Raw genomic sequence first — 10940 nt, 5'->3', positions numbered from 1 at the left:
AATATTGTCTCTTATGATAGAAGAAAAGGTGAATCAGAAACTTTTGAAGCCAATTAAAATAACTAAATCGATTTCACTATCTCATATGTTTTATGCGAGGATTATGTGTTCTTCTTTGGCCAAGCGTCTAAGAGTAATATCAAATTAATAATGCAAGTGTTGTAAGAATTTGGGGACATATCAGGATTAAGAGTTAATCAAAATAAATCAACAGTTATATTTCCCAAGAAAATGAATCATAATATTCGAAAGGACCTAATCACAAAATTTAATTTCACATCCACTACTTCCTTTGGAAGATATCTAGGAGTTGAGATTCATCATAATAAATTTAAAAAATGTGATTAATTTGGATTGCTAGAAATAACTTAAAACCAAATAAAAGGATGGCATTCAAATTTATTAAATATGGCAAGGTGTACTTTGGTAAAATCTGTGCTTTCTTCTTTCCCTGTATATTTAATGTAAACTATCATTCTGCCTAGTTTAGTTTGTGAGGATGTAGAGAGGAATTGTCGTAAGTTTTTGTTGAATAAGGTGGATAAATCAAAATACAATTCGAGGCTAGGATGGAGTCATATCACTAAACATATGGAAATTGGAGGGTTGGGAATTAAAAGACTAAAATTGTGGAATATAGCTTTTATGGCCAAGTTGGGGTGGCCTATCCTTACAAAATAGGAAAAGCTATGGGTTAGGATATTAAATGAAAAATATATGAAAAAAATGGTTTATTTGAATGTCATGCTAGTCCTAATCATTCAAAAATTTGGAAAAATATATAAATGGCAGGAATTATTAGCTTCAGGATTAAGAGTGGGTATAGGTGATGGGATTTCAACCTCTTTATGGTACTACCACTGGATAGGAAATACTCTTTTTAAAGATGTTATAACTTGATCTGTTCCCACCTCAATAGAGCATTGGAAGGTGTCTAACATAATTAGAGACAAGGCTTGGTATTTAAATGATGTAGAATACCTTTTACGACAATGTGTCATTAATATGATCAAAGCAATTCCTTGTCGAAATTAACTGATATAGAGGCCTTCATCACCTGGGATTTAAGCAAGGATGGTATTTTTAATGTTAGATCCACTTATTATTCTCTTTTGAAAGGGAAATGCACTGTCTCTTAGAATATCAGTTCATGGAGAGGGTTATAGAAAATACAAGCACCCTTCAATTATAGGATGTTTGTGTGGAATTATGCACATTCAATATTGCCAGTAGCCAAATCTTTAGCTTTATATACGCCTTTGATATCTCCAACGTGTTCAAGGTGTAACTTATTCTCGGAATCTCATATCCATATTATTAGGGATTTCTTTTCATCATCGATATAGGTTTACAAAAATTATTTTTTCAAAATTTTTAAATTTTGATATATTTTAAAATGCTTCTCGAAAGGTATGGATAAACTATAATCTAAGGTTAGATAAGAAGTGGAAAATGATTTTTCAAAATTAATACAAATGGGGCTTGAATGAATTCTGTAGTATCATCGGGTAGGGGTGTTATCAGGAGATTTAATGGATTATGGTATGTGGGATTTTCTTGCAAATATGATGTTGTATCTCCTTTTCTGGCTGGTTTATATGCCATGAATGATGGGCTATCAATTGCGGGGGACTTAAGGATCAAGAAGGTGATTGTAGAAACAGATGCAAAAATCGTACTCTTCGTGAAATGCTACTTAAAGCAGGACTTAATCCACACCACAAGCTAGCAGCAACGATCTGTGATGTTGTAGCTATTTTGTCCAAGTTTGAAGTGGTTGTTCTTACTCAGAGAGAAGAATGATTTGACTCATCACTCACTACTAGAAAAAAGACTAATGGCAACGACAATAATCTGTTACCATATGTCCTATTAATGTTGTCATATGCCTATAGCAACGGATTATAAACTGTTACCAATAGGTGATGTTGCTAAAACTCTTTAGCAACAGTTTTCATGCATTAGGCAACATGTTTTGTAAACTGTTGTTGTAAATAATTATGGCAGCGCTTTTCTTAGGTAGCACTTTTTAACTTGTGCCAACACTTATTGTACAACTTTAGGCAACATTTTCAAATTTAAAGCAACAATTTTCACTAATTTTAAGCAACACTTATTAGCTTGATACTAGTTGATTTTTAAAATTAAGGCAACACTTTATTTTGTTTATGGCAATGCTTCCAACTTAAACTAAAGCGACACTTTTAAACCTGCTAATGGGAACGGTTTTAATTGGCATTAAAGAAATAGATTTGATAATAATGCATTTAATAATAAGTAACTTGCTTAAATAGCATATGATCAATAAACTAATATTATGCTTTGAAAGTTCTCCAAAAAAAGTTACCCGTAGTTAATCCAAATTAATTCTAAATGATAAGCTAAATACTTATTACAGCCAGCAAAAACATTCGATCTAAAATTTTCATACATCAAACTAATTAAAATTCCAAAACCAAATTCTAAAAATGTATCTTCAAAAACCATTCTCATATGTTTGTGCAAAGTCCAATAAATATTTAGATGGTTGATGGATGACTTCATACTTGGATATATATAGTCTCCTTTACAAAAAAAAAAAGTAATATTAATAATAATACTCTTATATTCAATAAAAAAAATTCAAATGAATTATTTATAAAGCATTATTATCAAAACACTAGAAATTGAGATTGTAGTGAGTAAAGAATGAAAAAAAAAACTTTCATCTACAATGGGCAAGCAGTACTGCAGCAACATCACAAGAGTATAAGGAAGTAAACATCAAAGGATCATCAACTTGTATAATCATAGATACTACATTATCAAAATACTAGAACAATTTGGCTAAGCTAGCATCATAAATTTTTATGCCTTGTTTCGAGAAAAGGAAAGAGATTGAGTTTTTTAATCTTATAATTTTCTAAGCAATAATGCCAGTTGTGTTAACCACATGTAACAATGTAAAAATAGAAAAAGAAAAAAGGAAAATAACATGTAAAATAGAATAACATACCTGTTCATAATCTTAAATAATATAGTTTATGCATCATTTGTAGTCGTTGAAACGATAGCTTTTGCAATAATTTCTTGAGTTAAGCTAGGATCTTTTTGTCGTAGTTGTGCAAGTGCTGATATTACTGCATCAAGAGTTATATTTCCTTGCTGATTTTCAATATCCATGCGTATCTCTTGCAGTTTTAAGGTCTTAGATTCAAGCTCCTTAGTCTTCCTCTCTATCTCAGCTTCTTGTGCAGCATGAACTTCTTTTTCCTTGGCAAATTCTTCAATTTCAGCATTTATATCCTTTTGAACATCAGAAGTTATAACACTTTTAATAGACTCCATAACCTCTTCTGGTAGAATCAAATACCAGGTCCTTTATCTTTTCGCTTCTTGCGAGTGACACCTAGTCCTTGTAATAATTATGTACCTCGACGTATGTTTCTCATAACTTCATCAAATGGGTCCCTAACAGGTTCACCACTCTGATCATCTTGAGAAGCTTCCAATTCCCTCATTGCTTGCTGTAACAATTATTAAAATAGGTTACAAAGTATACGATAAATTAATTCAATAAATAAATTATTAGGAATAATATAGTATTTACTATCTTCTGTTGTGTATCATCATAAGGTCGATCATAGGTTCTTCCCTCCTTTCGCCGTCGAGTCTCTTCAAACATTTTTCTTTTTGATGGTGCCACACCATCTTTTCGTAGCTAAGAAATAAACAAAAATAAATATATAAACAACATAAAGTCCATAAAACAAAAAAAAAGTTGTAATATATATGGAATGTATTTCGCACCAACTGTTCATGTTTCATGGCAAAAGAAACGGGACCAGTTGTATGTATGTTGTCTTGTTCACGCCGATTTTCAGAATTCTGCAAACTGGTTTTCTATACAAAACAAAAATAAAATAAGCATAAAAGTCAAGATAAATATATTGAGTTCCTAATTGTTTAATTATACCTTTGCTATTGGTGTCCCCCAATAAGCTAAAAGTGTTTTGTAATGTGCTTCAGGCACTCTTTCAGGAGGATACTTCAATCTCTCTTCATAAGTGTCATACATATAATAATGATCTCTTTTGAGGCGAAATTTGAATCCTCTCCAAGATTGATCAAGAGTCTCCATTACCCAATCCTTAGCTTCAACTGGAAGGACATACTTGCTCTAAAATAATGGTTAGGTTTATGTTATAAAATACAATATTATAACACATATAAAAGTAAATACATGATGTATACTTAAAATAGTACAAATAAGAGAAAATTACACTTACATTCACAAATTCCCAGATTTTCTCCTTGTTTGGAACTTGTTTCCAATTTGTGTATGTCAAGGGAGCCCAATTATAATCATGAGCAATAGTTCCTAAGAATCTAGTTAGCTCTTTCCTTGCCTTTTCAGGCCCGATAGCTTGGCCTTTGTCATTACAATAGATAGCTACGCGATCTTCCCATTTGCGAGCATGGACATCAAACAAATTTGTTGGACCGCGCCCTTTCTTCTTAGGAACTTTTATCCAAGTAAAAACAAAAGAATTAATTCAAAATAAATAACAAATTTAAAGATAGAAATAAAGATTACAATCGCAACTTTATAAATGCAATTACATGACATGGAAAAGTTCATAAGTAAACATGTGACAAGCATTCAATAGTTCTTCTTGAAATTGACATATGTAAGCCCAAACTCATCAATATCACCAAGAAACCAATCGCACTTAAATAACGCAACGCTGAATTGAGACCAAAAGTCCGACTCAAAAATTTCTTCTATTACACCATAGTAGGTAACATCTCCGTCGACGGATTTTGATCCCTTGAACCGGCAAAACTTGAAGTCAAAGCTGTTAAAGTCACTCCACTATTTTGAGTCTTTAATCGTGAATCACGTTCTCTAGTGTAAAACCTATAACCATTGATAAAATACCCAGTGTACCTCCTGGCCTTGGGATTAGGACTCTTAGCCAACCAAAAAAGTTCCCCATTAACCAGCTCCCTTTGTACTTTTTCATAAAACCAATCAATAAAATCTCTGCTATGACTTTGTGCACTATTCCATCTACGCTTTCGACCTTGGGTATTCACCCAAATCTGATGTTCTCTAAATTACAAAAGAAAAAAGTTATTATTTTTATTAGATTAAAATTAAAAAAAAAAAACTGAAAATAAACTAAGAAAAAACCTCTTACTTGATGTATGTTTCAACTGTTACATTGTCGCAATTGAAGACAATATATCTGTGAGCTTGCTTCAGACTTTGGAAATCTAATGTAAATCCTTTTCCTTTTCTCTTCCTTTTCCCTCCAATAGGATGTCCTACTTTAGGAAACAAAGATAATTCATCATCATGCTGATTCAAGGAAAAATTTCTAGCACATCTTCTGTCTAGTCTAGTGTTTACACGTTCTCGCAAATATCGTGAAATAAATGTCAAGCACTCTTCCATCATATACCCTTCTGCTATACTTGCTTCAGTATTACTCCTATTTCGAACATAGGACTTCAGCTTACCTAAATACCTCTCAAAAAATTACATCCATCGATATTGCACAGGTCCACCAAATTTGATTTCCTCTACTAAATGAACAGGTAGATGGATCATAACATCAAAGAAAGCAGGAGGGAATATCATTTCAAATTGACAAAGTATATCAACGACTACAGATGTTAACCTATCTAATTCTTCAAGATCAACAATTTTACTACATATATCATGAAAAAAGTTCCCCAATCTAGTCAAAGGTACTGCAATATTTTTTGGCAATGTCTTCCTCACGGCAACTTGAAGCAGGTGATGCAATACGACGTGTGCATCATGAGTTTTGTAGCCAGAAAAATTCCTTTCTTTAACATGCATACACCTCCCGATATTTGATGCATACCCATAAGGTAACTTTGTTTCCTTAAGAACTTTGAGAAACAAATCCTTCTTTGCATTACTCATAGCATAAGGTGCTGGTGGAAATAGCATGTGGCTGCCATCTTCAGATGGATAAGGTTGGAGGTGTGGTTTTATGCCAAGATCCAACAAATCTAAACGTGCCTTATTGTGGTCTCTACTCTTTCCTGGAATGTCTAACAAAGTGCCAATAATGTTATCGAAGACATTTTTCTCGATATGCATGACATCTAAATTATGACGATATTTAATATTAGACCAATAAGATTTTTGAAAAAAACATGATTTCTTTTTCCATGGACCTTTACCACCTCCACCTTTACTTTGCTTCCCAAAATCATTTTCAAAGTTCTCTAACTCATTCATCAAATCAGCACCCGATAACGGAGAAGGTGCACACCTGTCCTCTACTTCTCCATTGAATGAATTTTTATCTTTCCGCCAAGGATGATCCATATGTAGATGCCTTCGAATATCCATGTAACAATTCTTTTTACTGTGATGCAAGTATTTAGGTTTCACATCATGGTTACAATTAGGACATGCATAATTTCCTTTAGTTAACCATCCAGACAACATGGCGTAAGCTGGAAAATCATTTATCGTCCCCATTAATGCAGCATGCAATTGAAATGATTTTTTTTTAAATGCATCATAAGTCTCAACCCCAAATTCCCATAATTCCTTCAATTCGTCAATTAATGGTTGTAAAAAAACATCTATGTCATTTCCAGGAGACTTAGGGCCAGGAATTAACAAAGACAACATAAAATATTCCGGTTTCATAGAAAGCCAAGGTGGAAGGTTGTAATTTATTAACACAACAGGCCACGTGTTGTGAGCAACACTGATAGTTCGAAATGGATTGAATCCATCACTAGCAAGAGCTAAACGTACATTTCGTGCTTCACTTTTAAAGGCAGGATATGATGAATCAAATTCCTTCCAAGATTGGGCATCTGCTGGATGTCTAATTTTGTCATCTTTTATTTGGCCTTTATCATGCCAAACCATTAATTCGGCTGTGTTGGAACACATGAATAATCTTTGTAGTCTAGGTATTAAAGGAAAATGCCTTAAAACTTTGGCAGGAACATTTTTAGACTTCCACCTAGATGTACCACACTTAGGACAAACATCCGCTCCTTCAAATTCTTTCCTATAAAGAATACAATCATTGGGACAAGAATGAATTTTTTTATAATCAAGACCCAAATTCTTCACTATATTCTTAGATTCATTATATGATTTCGGAAGTTCAACGAATGGAAATGCCTCTCTTAATAGCTCTAAAAGATCACCAAAGGCTACATTGCTTAAGCCATTAAGGCACTTAAAGAGAAACAAACGAATTATGAAAGATAATTTCGAGAAAGTTTTACAGCCTAGATACAACTCTTTCTTTCCTTCTTCCACCAAATGAAAAAACTTACTAGCCTCCTCATTTGGCTCACTTTCAACCTCATGATCTCTACTTAGACCTTCACCTACATCTCTAAAAGTATCATGTAGTAAGCCATTGATATCATCATGTGTACTTTGATTATTTACTTCATGCATAGTTTGCCTATCATTATATGTAGAAGAATATCCCTCCCTTTGCAAGACCCACTCCTTGAATCCCTTCACAAACCCATTAACAATCAAATGATCATAAACGTCATCTCTAGAATGGCAAAAACGCCTCGAACACGTTTTACAAGGGAAAAATATTTGATCTCCAATGGCGTCCTTGGCAAAATAATCATCAAGAAAAAAATTCAAAGCAACTTTAAAGTCCTCCGAACTTCTAGGATAGTTCATCCAATTTTTATCCATAATTTAATTTATGTCAATTCCTAAATTACACAAGCAAATAAATTTAGAGATCTATATTATGAAATGAAAGAAAATATTTGATTGATATTAATTGGAAAAATATACAAAACTAAAGCTGAAAATAGAAATCTGAAGCAAAAACATATAAAGATCATCTATGATATCTAAACACGTACACATATTAGCTATAAACCAAAATCTAGTACATAAAAGTTTATGATTATTAAGATCATAAGTTATATATAAGAAGAGAATAATTAGTTTTACACTTTTACTCTCTAACTAGACTGAAAAACAAAGTCTTTAGTTAAAACTTCAAATAAGAAACCACTAACTATGAAATAAAAGTTAGGTAGACATGATTCCATTAATTCATAACAATTCCCGACTAATAAAAATTATGCTACTAGTCTATAAGGAACACATACTTGGCATCAACAATCTCTAGGTTATGTAGTAACTATCTTTAGGTTCACATACCCTTAATCTCAATAAAATATAAGATAAATAAAGTAAAATTAAACTCTCTAAAATCTTAATTATTTGTGCACTATAAATTTTAACTTCAACTCACTTTTTAATGATTCTTCACATCACCTTGTCTGGTTGTCTTGATATAGTTTCAATTAAGTGATTTAATTCTAATGGATAATGAATAAGATCTAAACTTTACATATCACACTAAATAAGAGATAATCACAAATGTAGGTACTAAACTTTCCCAAAAATTGCAAATAAGGTACTCATCTTCCACTTGTTGCAGTTAAAGTACTAAACTTTGTACTCTACTTGTTTAACCTGTTGTAGCAGATTATGGGGAAGCATTGAATAACATTTTTTTTTTAAAGTTGTAAAGATATTAGTATCCCACCTCCTCATCAGTCATCAGCTCCCAAATAACTACCATTGAAATTCGTCGTCATCTCTGTGAATCTTCGTAAAAAGAATTCTAAATTCTTTGCTTTCACTCAGCAAATACTCCTCTCAGCCCTTTTCCTTCTCTAATAGTTGATTGTGGAAGTTGAATCAATCTCCTCAATTGGAAAACTAAGGTCTCTTTCACTAGAAAGCGAGTTATTTTCAGATGAGCAACAGAGTTATAATTCGTTTTTTTTTTTTTTGCTTTTTTTTTTCTGGGTCTTCAACTTATTACCTCAATTAATCAACTATTGAATAGATCTTCAATTCAACGGCTTACAAGTCCATTAATGGAATGAAGAAGGTGAAATCTCAGAAGCATGACGCCATTGTTACAGTTAGTGAAATATGAACTTAATGATGTAATCTCTTCAAATGTAGGATTTAATTTGCTATATTGTACTTGATTGTAGCTGGGTATGATTCGTATGAATAGATTAATTGGGTAGTCCACTTCCAAAGAACCATTAACATCAACTTAAATGCTTTTTTTATTTTTTATATTTTTTTATACTATCTCAAACCGGTTATAACAGGTTAGAACAGGTAAAGTGGCCGGAATATTCTCTCCGGCAAGTACTATCCTATAGTTTAGTACCTAATTTGCAAAAAGTAAAAGGTGAGTACCTTATTTGCAATTTTTGGGAAAGTTTAGTACCTACAGTAGTGCTTAACTCCACTAAATAAATTATAATGTTGTAACAAAAGTTCACTTTATTTCAATGCTTATGTTACTTGAAAAGTCATGTTCTTTAAGTGGCATTAATCACTGAAGTAGTGGTTAAGTTAGTTTTATTCATATGCTCACAGGTAGGTAGATATTTATAATTTTTTAGTACTTCTTACGAAGTAGTTTTTATATGGAGCATACAATTCACTTCCAATATCCTTATAATTGAAGGTTTTAAGCTATGATAAAAATAGAACTAGTAAAAGGAGAAGTGAGGATCATCATGCTTTTATCATGTAATTATAACTATTGCTTAACACAAATAATTACAGCAAACCAACTTTAATTTTGAGAATAATTTTTATTTAAGAATGAGAACAACTTTTTAAGATTATAGCCTTTCAGCAAATGAACATCAACTTATTCAATCACTCATTCACTCGTATAAGACCTAGTTCTATTTTTTTGACAAAAAAAATCACAAATTAGCAATTATAGGCAAGTGGAAACTGAATATTGTTACTAATCTTTCCGAATCTAGCAATTATAAGCATGGTCACAATCTAGAGTAAAAAAATAACCAACATGTCTTACAATCCCAAAAAATTCTGTAAAATTATTCAAGTAATTTGGCTTTTGTTGATCTTATACTAACCATCAACATAAAACTCACCAAGAAAAAATATTAATTTACAGGAAAAACAAAATCTACGGCAATTCATAATTAATCTATAAATTAACTTGAATTATATGAACTCTCATAATCAAAGCATATAATTCCCCAATTTACCAAACCCTAAATCCCCTGTTCAATACCCATAAGTTCCAACTACATAATTGTGATATCAAAATAAAATTGCAGATAAGTTATTCAAGAAAATATCCATTTAAACAACTAAATTACATACTAACCTTGTTCACTAGTGTTGAGAGCAAACAAAGAATTGACGACGAACTATGATGACGAAAGAAATGTAAACTGTGATTCAAGCAATTTCAACTCGCCTACAAGGAATTGTAATCGGACTATGATGACGAGATTGTACGATAATCAATCCTAATTTATGTGTGAAAATAAGAGAGGGCTGATTTAAGAATTGTGTTGTGGGGATGAGCAGAGGGAATTGAAACGAAAAGAAAGAGGGTTTGTGAATTAGGAGTGAATTAGGAGAGGGTTTGTGAATTAGGAAAAGAAAGAGGGAAACCAAAAAAAATTGACATGTTCCCAGAATTTTCATGTACCCAAAAAAATAGAACGTTTAATCAATATCGAGTACTCCGTATTACTTATTTTTATTTTTCAAATCAGAAATTATTTAATTAATTAAATAATCATTAATATCAACTAGCATCTACTTGGTTAAACTGTTGCCAAATAATATCTTGTACATATTCATTAAAAGCGTTGCCATTTTTTCTCTATAGCAACAGATTTTAAACGAAAATAATTAGTTATATCAATAAATTAAAAATTGTTTCCATATGTGTACTTATTGCAACACTAATAAAACTGTCGCAAAAATGTGTGTTGCTATAGCCCTCTTTTGTTGTAGTGTTAGCTATTTTAGAAGGGAGATGGCAGTTGGGTATAAACTCCACTACCTTGTTCCCGATTGTGTAACTTGTATGAAGAAGAGCACA

General features: G+C 31.9%; 2 protein-coding genes across 3 annotated transcripts; both read right to left on the bottom strand.

Moving 5' to 3' along the window:
• Positions 1–2326: 2326 nt before the first annotated feature.
• LOC145572565 (uncharacterized) lies at positions 2327–10639 on the bottom strand. 2 transcript variants are annotated; one of them, XM_081631620.1, is made up of 7 exons: positions 10212–10639; positions 4269–4504; positions 3956–4159; positions 3790–3882; positions 3590–3700; positions 2996–3506; positions 2327–2564 (listed from the first exon to the last, which is right to left on the bottom strand). In XM_081631620.1, the coding sequence occupies exons 3-6, from the start codon at positions 4118–4120 to the stop codon at positions 3405–3407; spliced, it is 471 nt and encodes a 156-aa protein (XP_081487746.1). In that variant the 5' UTR covers positions 4121–4159; positions 4269–4504; positions 10212–10639; the 3' UTR covers positions 2327–2564; positions 2996–3404. The 2 variants fall into 2 exon arrangements, with proteins under 2 accessions (XP_081487746.1, XP_081487686.1); XM_081631560.1 differs by lacking the exon at positions 10212–10639 and having other exon boundaries at positions 4269–5444.
• Positions 4768–7711, bottom strand: LOC145629648 (uncharacterized). Its single transcript, XM_081682150.1, has 3 exons — positions 5529–7711; positions 5184–5477; positions 4768–5095 (listed from the first exon to the last, which is right to left on the bottom strand). Exons 1-3 carry the CDS (start codon positions 7709–7711, stop codon positions 4768–4770), a joined length of 2805 nt encoding a protein of 934 aa, XP_081538276.1.
• Positions 10640–10940: the final 301 nt, after the last annotated feature.

This window comes from Chenopodium album, chromosome 1, assembly GCF_948465745.1.
Source record: "Chenopodium album chromosome 1, dcCheAlbu1.1, whole genome shotgun sequence".
NCBI classification, from domain to species: domain Eukaryota; kingdom Viridiplantae; phylum Streptophyta; class Magnoliopsida; order Caryophyllales; family Amaranthaceae; genus Chenopodium; species Chenopodium album.
Note: the sequence above shows the minus strand (reverse complement) of the source record. Positions and strands in the feature narration are given on the sequence as shown.

Coding starts and splice junctions, on each gene's coding strand:
- LOC145572565 (XM_081631620.1), bottom strand. CDS start 4,120: ATGGAGACTCTTGATCAATCTTGGAGAGGATTCAAATTTCGCCTCAAA. Junction 3,701..3,789: donor CCATGAAACATGAACAGTTG/GTGCGAAATACA, acceptor TTTATTTCTTAG/CTACGAAAAGATGGTGTGGC. Junction 3,507..3,589: donor ATGATACACAACAGAAGATA/GTAAATACTATA, acceptor TAATTGTTACAG/CAAGCAATGAGGGAATTGGA.
- LOC145629648 (XM_081682150.1), bottom strand. CDS start 7,711: ATGGATAAAAATTGGATGAACTATCCTAGAAGTTCGGAGGACTTTAAA. Junction 5,478..5,528: donor CCTGTGCAATATCGATGGAT/GTAATTTTTTGA, acceptor TGTTCGAAATAG/GAGTAATACTGAAGCAAGTA. Junction 5,096..5,183: donor ACAGTTGAAACATACATCAA/GTAAGAGGTTTT, acceptor TTTGTAATTTAG/AGAACATCAGATTTGGGTGA.